Genomic DNA, 24,075 nt, shown 5'->3' on the forward strand with positions numbered 1-24,075 from the left:
TGTCATAAGTAATGGGTCAGGGATCTTTCAAGTAAAAAAATGTGATCATGGGTAGTATCACAAGTATTGGGGCAGGGATTTTTCAAGTAAAAAATCTACTAGTGCAAATTGGTACCTTTCTGAAACTATCTTTAAGAAAACTGTTTAGAGGTTAAGTGACTTGCCCAAGATCACAAAGCACGTGGTGTTGGTATGACTAGAATTCAGCTCTTCCTGACTCAAGTCACAGGTATTGAACCCAGCCGATAAAATCCTAGGCAAAGTTTATTGGAGGAGACATGCAGCAGCACAAATGCCCAATTCACTATTTGGACTACGTCCTGAAACAAAGGGAAGCTGTGTGGTTTTTCCAATAATCCCAGAATCCACGGCCCAGGAATAGGAATCCTCATGAAGCAGTTGGTGTGGCTTAAGTCAAATAAAACTTTATTACACAGAACAATTGTATATACAGAGGGGAAACCACCAACGGATCAGTCTTTACAGTACATTCCTTTTGCACTGCCCTGTGGTTTGAGGATCCTTCTGGGGGCCTGGCACCCTCCCCACTCTGGGCACTGCATAGATCTTGATGTTCATATGTGACTGTTTATGTGCTGGAGGCCCAGGGGGCAGAGGGAGAGGAGGCAGGAGGGATATTTCGGATAGACAGGCAGGTGATGGCCCAAGGAAGGAGAGATGGAAGCACCCCTTAATTTAAAATGTAGACTCTTCAGGTAGACAATAGAAACTGGTATCTCAGTTCAGCTTCTCTTGATAAATCCCAAAGTCTGGGATTGTCTCTAGAAATGTTTCCTTGGGAAACTCTTTAAGAATTCCCTTCATATTAGGGCTGAACTATACAGGGCTAAATATGCAGAGATAAGCATCTGACTAAATCTTCTGGGGTACCCTGATCAAACTGCATTCTTGGCAGGAAACTAACAGAAGCCATAAGTTGGATTGAGGGAGGGATACCCATTTCTTTGTCAAAAAGATAGAGGCACCAGATGTCCGGAAGACAGCATGACCTTAGAGCACACTGCAGCTCTTCTGGATAACTAGGTCGCCAGATTGAAAGGGAAGAGGTCAAGAGGTACGGCGGCCACAGCCAAGAGATTCACCCATCCCATCCCTTCTCCAGCAGGTGCTTCCCTGGCCATCCATTCTTTCCCACTGTAGTTGCTGCTGCTCACAGGACTTGTCCTCCATCGCTGTAGAAGTAGCTAGCTGATCCTGCTGCCTCTGCTGCACGTGTGCGGCCCCAGTGACTCAGATGGAATCAATGCATTCCTCCTGCTATATGGCACTGAAGAGTAAGGGCGAGGGGATAGGGAGGTTGGATTTGGGTGGCAATAAGGGACAGACGGATGGGAGGAAGGTGAGAGACATCTCAAGAGCCTGAATGGAAGGGAAGCAAAATTAGAGTTGTGATAAATAAGGCTCTATTTTTTTTTTTTTTGAGCCACAAATATGTAGATATGTGGGAGACAAAGCAACTATTCTAATTTTAACACTGTGGATGATTGGATGTCCCAGCTTCCCATGATCTTCTCATTTTGCTGCCTGGCCATCCTTCCCTACTAGAGGCAGAACAGGCAACGGGAAATTGGTCAGGGAGAGAGCCTTCTTAAAGTTCTGGAAGCCTCCCAAGCAGGAGAGGGGTTTATGAAAGAGAAAGCCCAGAAAGGGTGGGTTAGGACCAATCATGAACACTCTTCCCTCTACCCAAAATCCTTCAAACATCTCAAGGTAATACCCCCAAAAAATAGCCCTGAAAAAGTCAAGACCTGCTAGACTCCTGGGACCAGGGAAGGACCTCTTAGACCCAGGGTCTAAGCCAAAATAAACAGAAGTTGACAGGCTTAATCTGCTCCAGGACAGAAGGAAAGAAAGTTTCACAGCCCTGGACTTTCATCTAGGGAACAGAACATTTCCTTCCCTCCCTGTCCTCCTACTTGGTGTGAGAATAAGGAAACTGAAAAAATAGCAAAGGCTCAAATCTTTGCCAAGAGCCACCCAGTTAACTGCTAGCTTCGTTATGGAGTAACCAGAAATTGTAGCTCCGATTTTTTTTTGCTCTTATCCCTGACTTATCCTCTCCTCCTAATTTTGGATTCAATTTCTTCCTCTATCCTCCAATTAATCTCTGCAGATTTCCTACTCACTGCAGAGGACCACGTCCTCTCGTGGACCTTGAGTTCCTCTGAATGGAAGGGAAGCAAAATTAGAGTTGTGATAAATAAAGCTCTATTTTTTTTTTCCCAGAAGAGTTCCAGAAGCCAGCCTCTACCATGTAAATGCCTGGGAACCCCAAGTGCTTCTGGGTGAGCTCTGACCCCCAAAGCACTCTTAGGGTTCCAGGAAACAATGTATATAAATATATAGACTGTGAATATATTATATAAATGTATCTATATATGTATATATGTACATGCACAACTCAGAGGGCGATTCTTTCGCCCAAGAGGTGGTGCTAAGTGGGGAGTTGTGCTGAGGGGAAAGGCTTTGGGCAGGATTTCTTGTGACTGGACTCCATTTCAGTTTGACCCAAGAGATGGACTTGAGCTCTAGAAAGTACCACAGAAAGCTCGGATGACTGTAGCAGGGCTCGAGAGGTCTGTCTCTCATCATCATCATCACCCAGCTCAGGGAAGTGCTTGAGCTGCTCAAGTCTGTTAGTCCCCGGGATGGAGAGCCTGAGTAAGGTAGGCTCTAGCTCGGGTAAGGTCCATCACTTGTCCCAGGCAGTCTTGGTGTTGGGGATGTAGAGGGACTGAGTCTGGCGGCCCCTCCGGGGGGTCGTATTAAGGACGTCCACACTCTTCCGGCTAGAGCTGACCACATCCATCACAAAGCTGGTACAGTCACTACAGACATCCTTCAGGATGCAGCTGTGAGCATAGATGTGAGGGAATTCTTCTTCCACACTCCGCCATTTCGTCCCCTGCAGGGACCTGTGGAGTAAAAGAAAAAAATTAGAGAGTCAAAGAGTAAAAGTCAGGAAGATTTGAGGGGTTTTTTTTGAAGGGGGGAGGGAATCAGCTTAGGAGAGTTAGAACAATCTGGAACAAGAGAGATTTCTGCTTTGTGTGATCCATCAACCATGATAGACTTAGCTCTTCTCAGCAATACTGTGATTTAAGACAGTTCCAATAAAACAAGACAGCAAATGTTATCCACATCCGGAAAGAGAACTATGGAGATTGAAGGTGGATCAAAGCACACAATTTTCACCTTTTTTCTCTTCTTTCGTTTTTTCTTTCTTGTGGTTTTCCCCTTCTGTTTTTATTTTCCTTTCCCAACATGACTCACATGGAAATATTAAAAACGATAGCACTTGTATAACCTTTTTCAGATTGCTTGCTTTTTTTGGATAAGGGAAAGAAAGGGAAAAAATTTTGAAATTTAAAATCTTTGAAGTTTTCTCTAGTTCCAATGTAACAGAGATCAATCAAAATTTCGTTTTCCCTCCCCGAGGATAATTCCTAGATCTCTATGACAAGGGAATCAAAAGAGAACTCACTGGAAGACATCTCTTCTCCTAGACAGCATGGCTTTGGCAGTCACAGCCTTTTGAGGGCTCTCAAAGCCCAAAGTGTAAACGGGAATGTGTGCAAACTTCTTAGAAGGCATCTTTATCTGCAACACAAATAAAAGTGAGAGTAAGGTTGGGGGCATTTCTAGATCTTGAGCAAAATCAATGACATGAAGACAGGCTGCCATAGCATTCTTCTCAAGACTCTTCAGTGGCTCAGGCTCCCCAGTATCTCGAGGCTAAAATAAAAACTCTTCAATTTGGCATTTAAATTCCTTTTCCAAGAGAGGAATTTATGACCAAAGAAGAATAGAGAACATTATGAAAGGCAAAATGGACAACTGTGATTACATTAAATTAAAAGGGTTTTGCACAAACAAAACCAACAAAATCAACATTAAAAGAGAAGTTACAAAGCTGGGGAAAAAATTTTGTTTCTGATAAAAGTCTCATTTCTAAAATATAGACTTATGAAGTAATTAAAGCCATCTATAGTTACATGAAAAAAATGCTCTAAACCACTATTTTGAATTAGAGAAATGCAAATTAAAACAACTCTTGAGGCATCACCTCATATTTCTCCAATTGGCTAGGATGACAGGAAAAGACAATAATAAATATTGGAGAGGAAACTGGGACACTAATGCATTGTTGGTGGAATTGTAAAGTAATCCAGCCATTCTGGAGAACAATTTGGAACTATGCCCAAAAGGCTATAAAACTGTGAATACTCTTTGACCCAGCAGAGACACTACTGGGTCTGTATCCCAAGGAAATATTAAACGAGAGGAAAGGACCCACATGTGCAAAAAGGTTTGTAGCAGTTCTTTTTGTGGTGGCAAAGAATTGGAAAATAAGTAGATGCCCCATCAGTTGGGGAATGGCTGAACTAGTCATGGTATATGAAAGATAATAAAATATTACTATTCTATAAAAAATGAACAAATTGATTTAGAAAGGCCTGGAAAGATTTACATCAACTGATGCTGAGTAAAACAAGTAGAACCAGGAATACATCATATACAAAAACAGCAAGAAAATGTAATGATCAACTATGAAAGGCTTGGTTCTTGGACAGAAAATGCCATCTGCATCTAGAAAATCAATTAAGGAGACTGAAAGTATATCAATATTCACCTCTTTTTTATGCCTTTTTAAAAAATCTCTCTCATAGTTTTTCCCTTTGGTTTGATTTTTCTTTCTCAATATGATTTATAAAGTAATATGTGTTAAAAATAAATAAATTTACTAGGAAAAAAATCCAGCCTTGCTTGGTAATATTTTGTTGAGCCTATAAGTGATTTCATGTAATAAATGGTAAACCTTTGTCCTGTGATAAAAAATAAAAATAAATCCTTTTTCTACTGGACTCTAATTTCCATTTCTAAAATGATCACAAATAGTTTTATAATCTAGTCAAGCATACCTATCTGAATATAATATTACTTATTAAAAATTATTGCAATACATTTTTTATATCTTATTCCTACTTGTCTATGTATATGACATCTAACTGCCAAAGAAACTTATACGGCAATGTGGAGTTTGACATCCCCACCACCAACCCACACATGGTATATTCTACTGCAAAATGCCCCATTGAAGATACTTTAGTAAGACAGACCATAGCACATTGCTTTGTCTTCCCCACCAGCATTTCAGACTCTCAAAAGATTTTCTTGGCACTGATGACCAACAGTGCTTTTTAAAAATTTGATATCTCTTCCTTTGATTACTTAGGCTTTGTTTTGCTTCAAAGCACTTTCAGAGATAAGGTGACTTCAATGTCCCTTTCAGCTTTCAGATTCTAAGCCTTCTCTGGAGGGCAGAACCATCCAAATGAAGGCAATCTGCCCCCACTGCCCCAATATTTAACCCCTCAGATCAGGTGGACTGACTGTGCCCATTACAAACAGGAAATGCCCCAGACATCTGGGAGCTCTGCTCAGCTTTCAAGTACGCCACTCTCACCTTTATGCTACAGGAGGTGCAGACAGCTCTGAAACAGAAAGAAGGGAAGGATAGTTTTAAGAAATACAGTACCACACAAAGAAGTTAAAAAAAGCCCCTTCTTCCCAATTCTCTTGCATCATTTCATCACCTTTCATAAGCTACCCACCTGTTTTTAGCCTAGTCTTTATTGTTACTACTCTTATTTTCACTATGCTTTCTACAGGGTTCTGCTCTCCTACTTGTTTTCACTCCAGATACCCTTTAGTCCTCGTTGTTATAACCTTATTCTACTTTCTCTGATGCTTTCCCTTTAACCTTTGTACCTTCCCCTAATTGCTAATGCTTCTTGGTCTGGAAGAAATCCAAGTCTTAAGCTCTTAGCTCAGCTAGAGATAATTTCCTAGATGGTAAGAACCCGGATTCAGCAGGATGTAAAGTCCAAGCCTGTCAGAAGTCAGAGTCTGAGCATGAATTTTATGCTGAAAGGGACCCCAGGTGTCATTAATTCCACGCCCCTCATTTCACAGAAAAGGCAATTCAAGATTCTGGGAAGAAAAAATCCTTTTGCCAATGATTTTCAGGGTAGTAAAGAGCAGAACTGAGACTTGAAGCCAGGACTGCTAACTCCAAATACGGAACTTTTTCTACCACATTTGGCTGCTCTCTGTCATTATGTCTCTTCTATTTCTCTCTTCAGATAAGAAAATTAAGTGACTTTCCCATGATATTAATGAAGCAGGGATTTCATATCCCCAAACAAGGGTAGTCCTTTCCAGAACCAGGTCTTGGAGATGGTGGAATGATTATTCAGTCTGAAATCAGCAAACCTCATTTGAAATCCAATTTATTATCCTTATGACCACTGGTCAAATCATTCAGCCCTCTGGGCTTCCAATCTTTTCATGTATAAAATTTAGAAGCTGGAACAGATGACAATGCTGGTTACAATATTTATATACCATGTAAAGGCTTGCATCACCACAAGGCTGCATTGTGAAGCAGGGAAATGGTCTCTGGTCCATTTCTGACTCTAAATCTATGGTCTTGTATCATTCCCTCACACAAAACCTTTCCTGCTTACCTTTTACAAAAGAGACAGGTAGCTGGCCAGGAGAATAGAGGGAACTTGGTTCTACAGCAGCAACAGATCTGCAAACAAAAAGAAAGCAAAGGATTCAGCCTGAACTCCAGCCTGTGCTTTGAAGTCGGCTCAGCAGTATCAGGGACATGGAAGCTTTGAGCGTCGGGACCACATCTTACCTTCCCTTTCTTCAGGCTGTTATAAAGCTCTTTATTTTGCAAGAACTTCTCCATCTCAGCCTTTACCAGCACCTGGCGCACATTGATCACTTCCTCCACTGTCAAAGCCAGGCTCTCCACTGGGTGGCTGAATTCCTACGGAAGGGAAGGAAAAGGTGGCTTAAATAGCTCAGTACCTTTGGCATGAAAGTACAAGTTTTCCATCTTTCCAGGAGGGCTAAACCAGATCTCTTCTCTGATGGATCTATTTTGGACAGTGATGCTAGATTTCTTTCCAAATACCAGTTTAATATGTCATTCTGCTAAGAACTTAAAATGGCTCCCTATTATTAGAGAACTTAAGCTTTTATTTGTTTATTTTCCAGCTTTTGATCGAGGAGCCAGCCCAAATATCTGGGAATCAAATGAATTTGTCACAGTTGTTAAAAAAAAAAAAAAAAAAGAAAGAAAGAAAGAAGGGGAGTGTGTGTGGTGGTGGAGGATGAAGAATCCAGGATGGGACTTAATTAGGCTCAGAGAAGATGAAGAAAGTTCTGAAAAGGCTCAGCTGTGGAGGAGGGAAGTGAGCATAGTTGGCTTTAGAAGTTCCAGAGGAATATACAGATACATAGAATCCTCGATAGCCATCCATCTATCTTGCCACCTCATTCTTGCCTTTCTTCTCTTCATTTGCTTGTTTCAGGAGAATAAAGTGAAGAAGCTCGTTCTCAGAAATCCCAGGAACATTCTCAAAGTGGACTAAGAAGCCTGAGGAAACTGAGGCAGGAGCCTAATGCTATATCCACCAAGAGGCAAGGTCTGTGGCTGTGGGATTCTGCCCCACCACTGAGTGTAGTACATAGCAAAATAAAAGTGTGGGAGTAAGATTTCACCCAAAATAGTAGATCCCACAGTGATCAGGCACTCGGGATTTATTGATCCTTGATATGTAGAGTCATGTCCCAAAACTTCAATAGTCAAAGCTCTCTGAGGTACCTGTTCTTATTTACTACCACACTCTCATGCGTACACTTTATTCCAGCCAAGTTCATCTTCTCATTGTTCTTACTGCCCATCCTGTTTCCATCTCAGGTCCTAAGTGCTTCATGAAGCCTCCTTTAATAATACCAGCTACACCAATTGACAGGCTTCCATTATTATTATTAATTTTTTGCTGGGGCAATTGGGGTTAAGTGACTTGCCCAGGGTCACACAGCCAGGAAGTGTTAAATGTCTGAGGCCAGATTTGAACTCAGGTCCTCTTGACTTCAGGGCTAGTGCTCTAACCACTGCACCACCTAGCTGCCCCAGCTTCCATTATTATTAATGAAAATTTACTATCTACTATGTATCTTACTTCCCATGGATTTAATTGTCATTTCCATGCCATAAACCCAGCTGAGGGACAAATCCCTTTGATCCGGATACCCAGAATGCAGGCATCCCAAACTCAATATAGCCCAAACTGAATTCACGAGGTTCCCCCCAAACTCGCTCCTCTTTCAAATCTCCTTATTTCTGTCCAGGGCATTACAATCAATTCAGTCACCCAGGAGCAGGATCTGGGGATCATTGCCTCCAGGGCCTTTCTTCCTCATTCCACTTAGTTAATCAGTTACCAATGACGCAGGGGCTGGAGGTAGGACTTGGGCCTTTTAAGGCTCGTTGGTTCTCCCCACTACAGATTAGTTTATGGCTAGTCACGTATTTGATAAATAAGCTTCCGCCCAGATATAAGACCCATGGGAAAGTGAATAGGAAGAGCGTGATTTTGAACAAAATTCAAGTACCATAAAACAACCCATCCTAGCTAAGCATTAATATGCCATAACCTGATTTCACCAGCTCTATTCTGGTTTAACAGGTTTAATAGTAATACCAAATCTTCCCAGAAGGTGACAGCAAAGGGCCTAGCTGTAGGGTAAGGTGGCCTGTGAGCCAAGTGCAGGATGAGGAAAACCTTCTGTGTTGTATGCTTTCCTGGACATTTATACTGCAGGAACTATGAGATGTACATTTACCCCAGTAGTACCTCCACTACTGACATATTTGAAGATCTCACTGGTGGATTATACTCAGAAATAAAAGCAAAGAACTTAGATGGTAATTATATTATTATCAACTACAATAATCAATAAAAATAATTATTTATAGTATATGGCCTAGTAAAATATATGGGTAAAGTACTTTACAAAGATGATCTCTTTGTATCTTTGTAACTTTGGGAGATAGGTGCTATTATTACCTCTATTTTATAGATGAAGAAAACTTGAGGCAGAGAGGTTAAATGGTCAGAAATCCAGAATTTTGAGTTACTTAGCCGTCTTCAAGTAACAAATAAAGACTTTTGCCTTCAGTCCTGTAAGGGCCACTGGGCCATCAGAAGGCAGCCCATTACTCACCAGCCACAGGTGTTTAGAATGACTGTCCAAAGCTGAACTGCCTTCTGATCTTTCATCTACAGAGCCAAGGGAGCTGTGGGCAGGGGAACTGGATTCCACAAGGGCCGGGTACTTTAGGGGAAATGAGCCTAGAAGAAAGGAAGAGAGTTGATAGTCAGCACAAAAAGGAATGAATGATCATCCCCATTTCTTGTCTAGTCTCAAATGATTAACAGGTCAGAACCCGTCCTACCTCAAGCTAGGATAGGACTCTCCCAATCAATCAAATTCATCAATATTAAAGACCTTCTACGTGTCAGACACTGTGCAAAGCTCTGGGGATATCAGTGTCATGAGATCTCTTTCTTAAGCCCTTCCTCAACTCCCACCTCAACTGAATTTCTCTCTGTAGTTGATTTTTAACGTGCTTTTTGTGCTGCTTTGTACCAGGTGTCAGATCCTGGTTGTGGAGTAAGACCCATGGGGCTTTGAGAATAAATTAATAACAAGGGATACATCTTGACAGGATTCCGAGCTCTTACTTTAGATGAGGTTCTTAACCTTTGCCTCTGTGAAACCTAGGAGCCCCTCGATGGAATATAGTTGTTGTTACCAATATTCATAACTGAAGGAGAGGCTACATTTCAGTTTAGTGAAAAACATCCCCCACTCTCTCCATATTCACAGATTCCCCTGAAATCTGCTCATGAACCTTGCTCTAAAGGAAAGGAAATAATTCATATTTCTCTAGTTTCTGAAGGTTTATAAAATGACTTCCTTACCATAGCCTTATGAGGTTGGTAGTAGTATTGCTATTCCCCTCTAACAGATGAGAAAACTGAGGTCACAGATGTGAACTAATTTGCTCCTGGCCACTCAGATTGGGATTCAAACCCATTCTCTCAGGGGCCAAACCCCGGCTTCTTTTCACTGTGACTTGCCGTCTCTGACCAAGGTTCAAGGAAGCCTGGGCAGGGACCCTTCCAGGGTTCTGGGGGGTGAAGAGCTGGATGACACAGGTGAGAATGGGAGGAGAGGGAGTGCTCACCGTGGTCTGTGCTGTCAGTCCGCCATGTATGCATGCTGCCCGAGCGGGGCCGGGATTCCAGCTCCTTCCCTCCCAAGGGGCCAGTGTCCGGCTGGAGGCCCATGGCCATCTCACTCTGGAGCTGGGCCAAGTCATGTTCCGAGAAGGATCGGTCCCGCTTCAGGGGCAGCAGGGAGCTGCTCGTTCTCCCCATCTCTCCGCTTGGAGACTCTTCCTCCTGGGAGGACACCGGGATTTACTGACCACTGCACAGACAGGCTAGCTGCCCCTCTAGTTTTACAAGGAATTGCTTGGGCAGACAACACCGTCCAGCTTGCTTAGTAATGTGGGACTTCTCTGGACAACAGTTTAAGATTTATTAAATCAAGAGTAGATATCAAAACCTATATTGGCTGGCTGGTCTCATTGTAGGCTTGAGCCTTGAAAACATATGGCAGCCTAAGGCTTGGGGCCATATCACTGCAAGGGCTGAGCTTAAAACTTCAAAAGGACAAAAGCCTTGCTTAGCAAACAGACCTTCCTTGCTCCTTGAGGGAAACTGAGTCAGAATTAGCTATTAGATTTTAAGTGCATTCAGAGTAAGGGCTCAGTAAGTACTTTTTCCATTTATATCTCTGGCCTGCTGAGCACAGGGCCTTGTACACAGCAGGTGAGTAATTTTTTTTTTTTAATTGAATTAAAGAGTCCTACAGTAAACAATCAGTTGTAATTAATAATGATAATAGCTAGCATTAACTAAGCATCTGGTATGTACCAGATCCTGTGCTAAGCATTTTTAAATATTATCTCATTGCTTCTGATAAAAACTCTGGGAGTTAGGTGCTCTTATACCCAATTCCAAGTTCAGTGCTACATTATTGTGCCACCTAACTACTTATAAACATACTCACCCTGTAAAAGTAGTCAGAATCAGTACTACCCATATTACAGATGAGGAAACCAAGGTTTAGGGAAGTCGAATGACTTGCCTAAAATCACAATGCCAATAAGTACCAGAAGCATAATTATAATTTTGGTCTTTTGACCACAAACTAAGGGATTTTTATCAAGTTAAAAGACCAAAAACAGAACAGGAAGAGATCCATTCCCCCTTAATAGGGGGACCCTCAAGATGCTGAAGGGTATCCTCCATAGGGTCCCTGCCTTTTCACTTTCTCTACAGGCACAGGGGTAGGTAAGAGGGATGTTTTAGGCTTACAGGAGGAAGAGAGTTAGGAGGGAATAGAGATTATTATATAATTATATTAATTATATATATATTATATAATTCACCTCCATAGACTAGGGACTAGATCACATAACCTATAACCAGAACTAGGATTCATGGTTCTGCCTCCATATTCAATTCTCTTTCTCCTTTATATCACACTCAATCTTTGACCAAAGACAAAGGTGATACAAATGCATTTATGTAGCACATTAAGTACTGTAGGAGGTAGGTGCTGTTATTAGCTCCATTGTACAGATGAGGAAACTGAAGGCAGAGGTCAAATGAATTTGCTCAAGGCCACAGAGCTAATGCTCAGAAGCCAGATTTGAATGTAGGTCTTCCTGACTTTTTACCTACTCTCATTTACCTAATGAGATTCCAGCACACAGTCAGCCCTGTTCCCTACTCCCACTGAAGGCTCCCAACTCCACCCCAGAAAACAACTTCTCTTTCTCGTTCTCTCTTCAACAAAATACCGTTAGTTCTGACCTCAGAAATATTCATCTCTTCCATCTCTGCCAAGGTGGGAGCTTTAAGCAGGACCCGTGGCCGTGGCGGGCGCTGAGGGGTGCCCCCAGTGCCGGAGAGGGTCAGGTTTATGCAGGAAGTAGACTTCACATCATTGGAACAGGCATTGAGGATGCAGGGCAGGGACCCAAAACCTTAAAGGGATAAAGTCAAGAAGGTGACAAGCAGGCTCAGGGAATAACTCCCAGTATTGAAAATGAGAAAGGTTAAGCATAGAGGGCTTCAATGAACCTCATCAACAAAGAAATTCAGAATTGGTCCCCCAGCTTTGCACCCACTTAATCCCTGCCCCTCTTTGTAGTGACCAGAAACTGGAAACTGAGTGGATGCCCATCAATTGGAGAATGGTTGGCTAAATATATGAATATTATGGAATATTATTGTTCTATAAGAAATGACCAGCGGGGTGATTTCAGAAAGGTCTGGAGAGACTTACATGAACTGATGCTGAGTGAAATGAGCAGGACCAGGAGATCATTATATACTTCAACAACAATACTATATGATGATCAATTCTGATGGACGTGGCCCTCTTCAGTAATGAGATGAACCAAATCAGTTCCAATAGAGCAGTAATGAATTGAACCAGCTACACCCAGCGAAAGAACTCTGGGAGATGACCATGAACCATTACATAGAATTCCCAATCCCTCTATTTTTGTCCGCCTGCATTTTTTATTTCCTTCACAGGCGACAATATTTTAAAGTCTGAGACTTTTTATACAGCAAATTAACTGTTTGGACATGTATACTTATGTTGTATTTAACTTATACTTTAACATATTTAACATGTATGGGACTACATGCCATCTGGGGGAGGGGATGGGGGAAGGAGGGAAAAAGTTGGAACAAAAGGATTTGCAATTGTCAATGCTGAAAAATTACCCATGTATATAATTTGTAAATAAAAAGCTATTAAAAAAAAAAAAAAACAATGGGACCAGATTAGTGAGTGGCAAGATGGGGGTATCCAATGCCCCTTTCTCACCTTCTGTTAAAGCAAAAAAGAAGAATTCAGATGCAGAAAACAGCCTTAGCCATCATAAGACTCCTGTTTAAGAGCACAGGGGTCTTTTTATTCTGATCAATAAGTATTTATTATCAGATACTATACTGAGTCCTGAGGACAGAGAGACAAACATGAAGCAGTCTCAAGGAGCTCTCATTATACTAGAGGAAAGGAAGAGACAAATAGAGACAGAAATAAATAAATACAAAATATATAGAATTGTATTTGGGGGTGAGGGGAGGAATCAGAAAAGATCTGAGTAGGAAGTGACATCAAAGTCGGGCTTTGAAGGATGCTAAGGATTCTATAATTAACATAAGGAGGCATGGAGGGCAGATGCAAAACCATGGAGGTGAGAAATTGAAAACATTCCCTAATTAAGATTCCAGTGTAGCCTACTAGCCCTTTTTGGATGTGACTATATATATTTATGCTATTATTCTAATATTTATGCATGTTCCTATTTAGGAACATGCTGTATCTCTTGGGTTCTCCTCCTCCATTTATATTTCAAACCCTTTGAGGTCAAGGGCCATGTTTTGTTCCCCTCTGGTGACCATTTCTTCTCATTTATACAGCACTTTATGTATTTTGATATAAATATCAATATATTGAAATGCTTTAGAGGAGCTCATAAATTGGATGGGACCATTCCAGAGCACTTAATATCCATTATGTCATTCGACAAGAGGTTAAGTAACTTGCTCAAGATCACATAGAGATCGAGAATTTGGCTTTAATTCCAATGGGCCATTGATTCCTTGTTTAGTGCAGGGTTTTAAAAATTATGTCCTATGGAGGCTGAAAAAAGTTGGAACTATTTGCACCTCTTCTTAGATCATCAATGCAGAGTTTCAAGGAGTATTAGAGGTTATCATAGACGTATAAAGGTATTATCAGACCTTTATTAGATCTTATTTTCAGATGAGGAAACAGATCTGCAGAAATGAAGAAATCTGTCCCCAAGGTCTTACAGGTTAAAGATAGGATTTGAACCAGGCCAAAATCCAGAACACTTGCCCATTGCACTATGGTGCCAAATTTTAATTTATATTCTAGCTATTTGTGTAGATGTATCACCTTCTACTAGACCATGAGAGGAATGACAAGTGTTTTTTGATTCAGGAATATGCTGGTAAATGTTTAACAACTCTCTGAAATGTATAATACACGTTTAAAATACATTGTTAACTTTTTCCATCACTTTCTAAAGTCTAGACAATCAACAAAATAGTATATCAAGGTATGACTTATAGCCAGTTTTCAAGTTGTGTCTATATTGAAAATAAGCTCTTGTTCCAGTATACTCCTGATTTTATTGCAATTTGCTCTCCTAAAGTTCATCAGGGCTCTGCATCCTATAGTTGCTTAATAAACATTTGCTGAATTGAATTTAAAAGTGGAGGTATGGCTTATGTGTTACTTAAGATTTTAAGCTGGAAAGTCAGAAAGATTCAGACTAGTCATATGTCTACTAAATAGGAGTGTCATATATTACTAAAAATGATCTTCAGTTCATTTTACAGATAAGGAAATTGAGGCAAACAGGATCTTCTGAATCCAAATCACTCTTCTTTTGTAGCTGTGCCATTGCTGATTTACTTTTTAAAAAGTAGATTGTAGATGTTCCAATTGTAAAGTTTAAGGAGTAAAATTCAGAGGATTATGTTGTTACTAAAAACAAGAATATATTCTTTTTATCATATGTCTTACAATTTTACCATGTGCTCACTCTGTTCTCAAGCTCTCATTTTAGAGCTCAGCTAAATTCTTAAAACACATACATACACAAACAGCTTCCACTTTCTCACTTCCCACTCACTTTTCATCTCTTTGCAATCTGACTTCTATTTCTACTTCTCGATTTAAACTACGGTTTGGGAGGATACCAATGACCTTGCTATTGCCTTTTCTTAGTCCTTACCCTTCTTGAGTCCTCTGACTCCATTTGACCATTTGACCTTATTAATCAACTCATTCTAGAGATTAACACCATCAAGAAACCATCAAGAGGTATTCTGAACCACTATCAGAAAGAGTGTTGAACTAAGGATTTCCATCTTTAAGTCTTGGAAATTTATGGATTTTTAAAAAATTATGTAATTCATTTATCCATTTATTAAGGGCCTCTTACATGCCAGACACATAATAAGGTTTCTATAAAGATAAAAAATGAGACAGCCTCTGCCTCCTTCATTTGACTGAGGGAAATCACATGTATGCAGACAACTAAATATATACTGGAAGAAAGGAAAAGGAAACTAAGGTGGCTGAGAGAAGCCAGAAGTTGACCGAGTTCTCCCTAGTTTCTCTCTGAAACAAAGTTAAATTAAGTTTCTAAAAGAATTCTGAGGTGACAGAATCTCCAAAAAGACAGAGGGAAACAATTTTCTAGCACAAGATAACTTAGGTCTTCAGGAAAGGTCTGTCTCTCCTGGGTAAAAGGGAGTGCAGTCCAGCAGAGTGATGTCTAAGTAAGCCAGTAGGAGGTCAGTATAAATCAGCAATCAGGGTCTCACAGTTCTGGCTCAGCAGAGGCCTGGCCATAGAAAGCTACTATGGTTAAACACAAACATAGAACAGGACAACAATGTCAAAATACCTACATACAAAGTCTCCAACACGAATATGAATGGGTTTGAAGCCCAAAAGTCCTCTTGGAAGAGCTCAAAAGGGATTTGAAAAAATCAAGTAGGAGAGGCAGAAGAAGAAATGAGAGTTACACAAGAGAATTATGAAAAAAAGCCAACAATTTGGAAAAGGAAGCACAAAAAAGAAAACAAGAATTGGTCAAAGGGATGGGGATGGGGTGGAGGTGGAGAGGGGAAATCTGCTGAAGAAAACAACTCCTTTAAAGTAGAATTGGCCAAATGGAAAAGGAGGTACACAAAAGCTCATTGAAGCATTCCATCTTCATTGAAGAAAATAAAATAAAAATTAGAATTGCCAAGTGGAAGTTAATAACCAAGACATGAAAAAAACAAATTCAAAAGAATAAAAAAAAAAGATATCAATTAAATACAGGGTGAATTGGGGAACACTGATAATTGGGAGAATGAGGAAAGGCACTTTAGCCGAGCCTTGAGGAGCTCAGAGGTGTAATATCTTTGCCAAGAAAATTCCAAATGGGGTCATGAATTGTCAGACTGAACAAGCACCTTCTATGTGCCTGGGGACGCGTAACTAGTGTCTGAGGCCAGATTTAAACTCAGGAAGAGAAGTCTTCCTGATTCCAGGTCAGAAGGTATGTACACAGACACACAGACACAGACAGACAGACACACACACACACACACACACACACACACACACACAGCGCTGTTCTCAGGACATTATTCTTCCATGGCTCTCCTCCTCCCTGTCTGACCCACCTTTCTCAGTCCCTTTTGCTAAATTGTCATCGTCTGATGTATGTAGGTACATGCCGATCTCTTTTTTCTGTGATCTCTTGGTCACCCCCACAACTCCCATGAGCTACATTAGCCTCTCTAGGCAAGTCATTCCCTAAAGCCTTATTTGCCTACTAAATATTCCCCCTGGGTAGACCGCTGATATTTCAAACTCAACATAATCAGAAAAGGATTCATTGTCTTTCCTCTTCAATCTATTCCTCTTCTTGAAAGTATTTCTGCTAATACTCTTCTAGTCAAACAGGCTTCCAATGTAGAAATCAATTTAAACTCTCCTCCTCTATATGCGATATATATGAGGCTATAACAATAGCCTTTTTTCTTTACCTCAGCCTCTCCTCACTGCTCCAGCCTCCACACAGCTGCCAAACCGCTCTTCCTACAGCAAAAGTTTGATCCCATCTCTGCTGCTCAAGAAGCCTCAGGTATTTCTCTGTGGCCTTTAGAATAAGTCATAAAGCCCTTGTAGTCTTTAGTTTCTAAACGATTGTTACTCTTCTTCAAATACTCTACATTCTAGCCAAAGTGTCCTTATCACTCCCATCTCTGCCACCTCCCCCTCCCCACGTCTTTGTATTAAGAATGAATTTTAAAAGGTTTATGCCAATTATTTTAATTTTAATTTAACTAATTAATAAGTAATGAGTATGTGTGCAAAGCACAGTCTTGAGTTTTGGGAGAACACCCCAGTCTCAAACTCACAGAGGGCTACAGCATATACAGGGAGGTGCAGCTGCAGGGCTGGTAGAAAGGCTTGCTGCTCCTCAGGGTACAAAGGTAAGGCATTTGGGGGCATTTTGTGTAGGGTTATTTCCACTGATGGAACCTCATCTATTTCTGATGCTGGATCATTTGACAAGGACTTTGGTGCTTCTAGGCTGCCTCTAATACCCAGAGTACTGTCCTTTCTCAACGCTATCTCTTGAAACCCTAAGCTCCCTTCTAGGCACCTTTTTTTTTTTTTCCCCTGAGGCAATTGGGGTTAGTGACTTGCCCAGGGTCACACAGCCAGGCAGTGTTAACTGTGACCAGATTTGAATTCAGGTCCTCCTGACTTCAGGGCTGGTGCTCTATCCACTGCACCACCGAGCTGCCCCTCTGCTATCTCGTGAAACCCTAAGCTCCAAAAGGCTTTTCTCATTTCCCCAATTGTCAGTGCTCCTCAACTTGCCCTATATTTACTTGGTATCAGTTTTTATTTATTTATTTTTCTTCAGTCCACTATAAAAGACAGGGATTGTCTCATTTTTGACTTTATAAAATCCCTATTACATGCTTGGCATATGAGGCCCTTAATCAATGGAGAATGAATTATATAATTTTTAAAAATCAAAGTTTCTATGACTTAAAGAAACAGAAACCTACCTCCCCACCCCAGTCTAATGGTTCAGGGTACCACTTGATGATTTCTTGATGGTGATAATCTCTGCAGTGAGTAGAGGTATCTTTTGTTATATCCCCAATTCTGAAGAAGGGACAAAGCATTGGGATGCGGGGTGTATGTGAGTGTGTGTATGTGAGAGTGTGTGAGTGAGAATGTGTAAGAGTGCGAGTGTGCAACTGAGTGTGTGTGTGTGTGTGTGTGGGGGGGGGGAATATCACACCTTTAACATTCCAGTGTGGGCCCTGCACGGGGCGGAGCTTCCTCTCTTGTTTAATCTCCTCCAGGATCTTCTCGTGGAGGGTTCGTTGCTTCTGAGGCAGGGGCCGAAGTCTTCTCTGGGATACCTACAGAGAGCAAACACTCAGAGGTCACGATCTAGAATTCTGAGAGGTTTCAAGCCGAATGTGCCGAGGGTATAGGAGAGAGAGTTGGGAGATGGTGGCAGCTGCACTAGGGACTGGGTAAAGAACTTTATGACACTGTAAAGCGCCCTATAAATGTTAGTAATTATATTGCAGTGCCATGTGCTCCCCTGTCATCTTTGCAATGTCAGGGGGAAGCTCCCAGAACATTGCATGGACCTACCTCTGAAGAACAGATGGATGGATAAGCCTGCTTTCCAACTACCTGCAGTTTTTACCCCCTGAGGCAAGTGGGGTTAAATGACTTGCCCAGGGTCACACAGCTAGGAAGTGTTAAGTGTCTGGGGTTAAATTTGAACTCAGGTCCTCCTGACTTCAGGGGCTGGTGCTCAATCCACTGCGCCCCCTAGCTGCCACACATCTGAATTCTTAACAGGAGAAACACCTGTAGCAGTAAATTCATGGATCCATTTGACCCTTCAGGGGAATAATAGAATGTCCTTAAGGTAGAGGACGCGTTGTGGGTTAAGTAATTTTCCTGAGCTCCACCTTGGGTGTATCCAGGAAAAGAGCTAATAATAATGCCTATTTACATAGAACATTAAGGTTTTCCCCAAACAATCCTGTATTGTGGGTATTGCAGGTATCAGCCCTATTTCTGCTTTGAGGGAAACAAGGTTCAGTTGAGTCAGCCCAGTCACCTGCATAAAAAGTATCATTAAATTCAAACCAAGGCCTCTTAATTAGGAATTCATTCCTCTTTCCACTTACACCACACTTATGAGGATGATGACATGATGAAGATGACAATAATAGCTAATATTTAAATAAGTTTGAAAAGCACTTCAGCAAATATCTCCTTTTATCATCTCAACAACTTCAGGAAGTAGATATTATTATCCCCATTTCTGGAAATGGAGGCAGACAGAAGTGACTTGCTCAATGTCTAATTTTCTTCAAGACTCCCAACGACACCCGGTGTTGTACCCACTGAACCACTGAGGTAGCTATAGAATCTCCACAGCCCCAGATGCCTGCAGATTCCTAAAATATTTTTCAACAGCGGCCAGTTGAGTCTGGTCCCCATTCTAGAGGGATAGCAATAGGTTCCACTATGGAAAAGGTCTCAGAATAACATTATTTTCCTTTTCCTCCAATCCAAGGCAGAGAAGAGGTGACCAATTGCTTATTACATCCCAGAATAGAAAACAAAAATAAAGCAGCTTCCCATATTAGCACTGGGGAGAAGCCTCAGGGTCTGTCACTACCCTTGGAAATAAATTCCAGGGTTTTCAGGGTAGAAATTAGGTCCTCACCTAGTAGAACAGTAAAAGTTTCTATGGCCACGGATAGGAAACACTGAAATTAAGAAATCTCTTGACACTGGATATAGCCAAATACAATAGGACCCTCAAGGCAAAATGGTTACCTGCTTTAGTGGGGGCCTGGAACGGATAAAATCCAGAATGAGTTCATGGGCATCTTTCTTCACCCTGGGTGGGATGTCGCCATCAACCTGGACAGAGGAAGTAGCAGAGTACATGGGAAATGAATGGTATTGAAGATTTCATGTCCTAGTATTAGGAATACTGGTGAAATAGGGGCGCATTCTTGATCTATCCCCATTTTACAGATGGGGAAACAGGTGCCAAAGCAGAATGGGAATGACCACAACATTCCCATTTCAGAGAATTAACTTCTCTCACCTTACCTTCCCAAGAGTGACATGGCTCAGGAGAGCCCAAGAGGAACCCTTCTCTTTCCCTGGCCTAGCCACTAGCAGGCCCAGAGTCACAGGGACTCACCATGACCTTTCGTAGTTTGTAGTTGCGTGCTCGGATATCCTGCATCAACATCTCAAAGGGGGTCAGCTGGTACTCGGTGGGCAGGGGGTTGAACTGCTTCTCTTGGACCTTCTTGAGTTTCACACCATGACGCAACTCCCGCATCAGCTGCACCCAGAGCCGGGCCTGGAACCCATAGAGAGAACAAAAGAGCGTTCCCGCTCAAGTGGCCACTGGTCATTCTAATCACACCATGGGATGGGGCATCTGTCCAACTCCTACCTAAGGAGAGCGCCCGACAAGAGGTCCCCCAGTGAGGGGGAAGCCCCTGAGTTGGGTAGCGGCCCTTCTGCTCAGGACTGTTGTGGCTGTTGGGGAGATTGTCCTATCCCGGGTAAATTTGCCTCCTTGTACTTTTTAGCTTTACTCTCTGAGAGCAAGAAGAAAGGATCATCCCTCTTTCCAACGGGCACTCTTTCATATCCTTCCCCTAGGCCTTCTTCAGTTAAGATCCCTGGTCTCTTCAGCTCATTCTTATACATAGGAACGTGAGGCCTGGGACCCCTTACATTTACTTGTGCTTTGAGGTTTGCAAAGTGTTTTCTTCACAGTGTCCTTGTAAGGCAGTTAATACAAAGGAAATCATCCTCATCTCTCAAAATGAAAACTGAGGCTATGAAAAGAGTTGCCCAAATTTACTGGCAAGGATTTGAGGCAGGATTCTGGCATAGGTCTTCAGAGGGGAAGTTGCCATTTCTTGATACTTCACTTGAAAGGAATTCCAGGTTTGAGATTTATAATTATTACAAAATTATAAATTATAAAACAAAATGCTAGAAGTTGTAGAGAAAGCCAGGTGGCAGAAAGCTAAAATTGCAGTTGGAACCCTACCACAGATCTTGTGGGATCTTGGAGTAACCCACTTACCCTCTCTCTGCTTTAACTTTCTCATTGATAAAATGGGGAAAGTAATAATACCTTCATACATACATGTCAAGATCCTGCAAACCTTTAAGCACTACTAAATGTTAGCTGTAATTATCATTCCAGGTAAAGAAAGAACAATGTGACCATTGAACCAGAGAGTTTCCTGTGCTCTGAGCAAGGGTGTTGGAGAGAGAAAATAGCCCTTCCTTACCCAGTCTTTGTGCCGAAGGTTGTCAAGGTCAGCTTGTGGCTTCTCTGCCTGGGACTCAACCTCCCGAAGTTTGAGCAGCATCTGCAATCACATACAATCATAGAGCAAGGCCTTATAAACCTAGGCCCAGTAGGAAGGAAAAAGGAGACTAAAGGGCCTTATTCTTGTTGTAGACAGAGGAAAGAGACATGAATGCATTCAATTAGTGGCAGAGCATAGACTGCCTTTTCTTACTCTCAGTTGCAAGCCCTTATTAGATATATTTTCTGACCACTGTCTTCCCAACAGTTCCATGATATACTGATAAAAGGGATAAGTGGCCATTTTATCCCGAGACCAGCAACTTTGGGGTTGGGGAAGATACCTGAAGAAGAAGGGGATCATCACAGCCTTCCCCCTCCCCCTTTTTCTCCCTTGGACCTCCTATCTAAGAGAAAGGTGATCACTCATAGTGGGGAAGACAGTAGTAGGGTTGACCCACATGGAAACTCAGAGAGTTGTAAGAGCTTCTATTCAATGCTCTGCTTAGGAGCAGGGAAAGGCTGCCAGACACACATTGGCTAGTAGTATCAGGCCAGGAAAAGGTACTAAAAGTGGGGCATCAGGCTGGGTACTACACAGGACAAGGCTCACCATGGCAACCTGGAGTTTTAAATTTCTCTAGATCCCATTATAGTAAGCCTGACCCTTAGAGGTGAAGACCACTGGGATTTTTAAAATCCCACTCTTTATAATTAAAAAAAAGAAAAGTAAGAAATCAACCTATGGTTCTCTATTTGGGCATCATCTTTCAACAGACCCTCAAGAACTTAAGAGTTTCCTTTACTAATGAATAATTACCTAAGGGACCTAGGTGGGTGTTATCTAACAAATAAGACCCGAGATGCCAAGAACACATTAATAGCAGATTCTGGGAATAGAAGAACCCAGACTGGTGGTGAGGGCACTGGAAAACATTAACAGTATTGTGGGGAGAATCTGAGGTGTGCTATTACCTTCCCAACTGAGAAGCTTTGTTGCAGCAGCATCAAGCTGGAAATGTGGGCAGAAACCACCGAGTTAATCAATACCCAAATCCCTATCGCATAGATGTTAGAAGAGCCATACCATGGGATCTTCCCTTACTCTTCCCCTACCTAGCCTGTGAGAAGTGGAAGAGTGGTGTCTCTATCCCTTAGCTTTGCAGAACCTTTAAACCATCAAGTTCTTTACCCCTGATCCCCAGGAATAAAACAAGTTGCTCTGTTTACTAAATCTTAGTCCTTAAGCTGATTCAAGAAGCTTTGGTATCTGTTATCATCTTCCTGAGCAATAAGGGTGTATTGACTTCTTAAAATTTTAATTATTTTTAAACCTTTAATATCTTTTGCTGTTACATCACCCTCATTCTCCAACATATCCCCCAAAAAGTCAATAAAAATTTATTTAAGTACCTACAATGTGTCAGGCATTAGGCTAAGTGCTAGGAATAAAAATATGAAAAGAAAAATAATAAATGTTCCCCCCCCCCATCCTCATTCAGAGAGCTATTTCAACTAAAAAAAAAAAAAAACCTAAAAAAGGGGAAAATTCAAGTAAGCAAAACTAATCAATACATCAATCAAGTCTGTTATCCACACCCATAGTTCCCTATCTCTATAAAAATAGAGGAAGTATATTCTCCTATTTCTTCAATGGAGCATGATCACTAGAATTAAGAATGTACAATTTTGATTTTTGCTAGTAGCGGTACAGTGTGGGCTTTTAATAATCATTTTTACATAGAATTTGGTTGGAACACTCTGGACCAACAGCATATAAGGAAGATGATCAGTACCTTTGCCATTTCTTTCCATCTCTTTCTAGCTAGAGGATTAAATCTGTAAAGAGTGTCAGTCCTGGAAGTGACTCAGATGTCTATGGGAAGCTTAGTAGAGATCAGCTACTTCAAAGACACAAAGCTACTTGTGAGCTTTAGATCATTTACTAAACCAGTTAAATTGGATGAGGGAATCTTAATTCAAAAGCTGTTGGGATAGAGTTGGAAGTACTAATCCCTTCATTTTATAGAGGAAAAAAAAATAGATCCATAAGGATCATAAGGAAAAAGGAAAAAGAGGCTCCTTGAAGGTCGCACAGATAATTAATGGCAGAGCTAGTATCTGAACCATCATAGATCTCTTATAAAGCACCTATGAAGTATTATGTTCAGTGCTAGGAATAGAAAAATTAAATAAGATTAGGACCCTGCCTGAGGAATCTATAATAATATAATGGAGATAGGGTCAGTGTGCAGATGGCATATAAACAAGTACAATACATGGTATAATGCTATGTGTTACATGAAATTTGAGGATAAATGGTTTACTTTTACTTCAAGGAAAGAAAAGGATTATCAGGAAAGATTTCATGGAGGGGTAGGCCTTAATTTGGATGGAGAGGCAAAGGATATATTTCAATAAATTCAAATGTGAAGGGAGTACGTTCCACGCATAGAATGGGGAGGAGATCTTAAGTGTGAATGTTCCAAAATAGCAGTTGAGATTATTTGAATGGGCCAAGGGTCTAGAGCAGTGATACCAGAATCAAACAGAAAGGGCATTGTTAATCTGTATGTAATGATCCCTATAGATCACATGTTAGTTTTATGTCATCTATGTTCTATTAGATTTTTGTTATTTTACTGGATATTTCCTTATATTATTTCAGCCTGTTTTGAGTGTGTTACGTAGTGCTGGTGGCCTGTGGGCTAGTGTGTGACACCTCTGGGCTAGAGCATAGCTTAGGTGAAAGGGAAGAGTGTGGAATTGATGGGGGTGAACTCTGAAAACTGTGTCCCCTTTAATGTGTAAAAACTGTGTCCCCTTTGATCTGTAAAAGGAGGGAGATTTCGGGGTCTCCCAAATTTCAGAGAGTCTAGGAGAAGGCATATTTTCCAGACAAACCTTTTCCTAAGAGAAGCAGCATCATTCAACTGGAGATCTTGGGCAAATCGCCCCCCACTGATCTTTTGGGTAGCCAAGATCCCCAGGAATAATGAAATTCAATTGGCCATCTGGGCCTGATATTGAGTGGCTTGAAATTCCAAGTATTTAGGCCTGAGGGCATTGGCTCACTTTTCAACTGGGAGCCT

The 24,075-nt window shown here is 41.3% G+C and overlaps 1 protein-coding gene across 2 annotated transcripts in view; it reads right to left on the reverse strand.

The window, feature by feature from the left end:
• Positions 1 to 403: 403 nt before the first annotated feature.
• The window catches only part of SPIRE2 (spire type actin nucleation factor 2), a 59,185-nt gene continuing 35,513 nt past the window's right edge, over positions 404 to 24,075 (reverse strand). The window contains exons 4-16 of one of the 2 annotated variants that reach the window (XR_004231619.1): positions 20,964 to 21,044; positions 19,847 to 20,011; positions 19,471 to 19,557; positions 17,900 to 18,023; positions 11,838 to 12,010; positions 10,139 to 10,355; positions 9,112 to 9,239; positions 6,731 to 6,865; positions 6,552 to 6,619; positions 5,489 to 5,516; positions 3,506 to 3,621; positions 2,561 to 2,936; positions 404 to 1,380 (exon numbers count right to left, since the gene is read on the reverse strand). Coding sequence is in view for 1 of the 2 variants with exons in the window: in XM_003758523.4 (XP_003758571.2) it covers positions 2,714 to 2,936; positions 3,506 to 3,621; positions 5,489 to 5,516; positions 6,552 to 6,619; positions 6,731 to 6,865; positions 9,112 to 9,239; positions 10,139 to 10,355; positions 11,838 to 12,010; positions 17,900 to 18,023; positions 19,471 to 19,557; positions 19,847 to 20,011; positions 20,964 to 21,044 (1,545 nt within the window). In the remaining variant the exon portion in view is untranslated. Of the gene's footprint in view, positions 2,937 to 3,505; positions 3,622 to 5,488; positions 5,517 to 6,551; positions 6,620 to 6,730; positions 6,866 to 9,111; positions 9,240 to 10,138; positions 10,356 to 11,837; positions 12,011 to 17,899; positions 18,024 to 19,470; positions 19,558 to 19,846; positions 20,012 to 20,963; positions 21,045 to 24,075 lie in introns of both variants that reach the window. The other variant, XM_003758523.4, reaches the window with a different exon arrangement.

The sequence above is a fragment of the Sarcophilus harrisii genome, chromosome 2 (assembly GCF_902635505.1).
Source record: "Sarcophilus harrisii chromosome 2, mSarHar1.11, whole genome shotgun sequence".
Classification (NCBI taxonomy): Eukaryota; Metazoa; Chordata; class Mammalia; order Dasyuromorphia; family Dasyuridae; genus Sarcophilus; species Sarcophilus harrisii.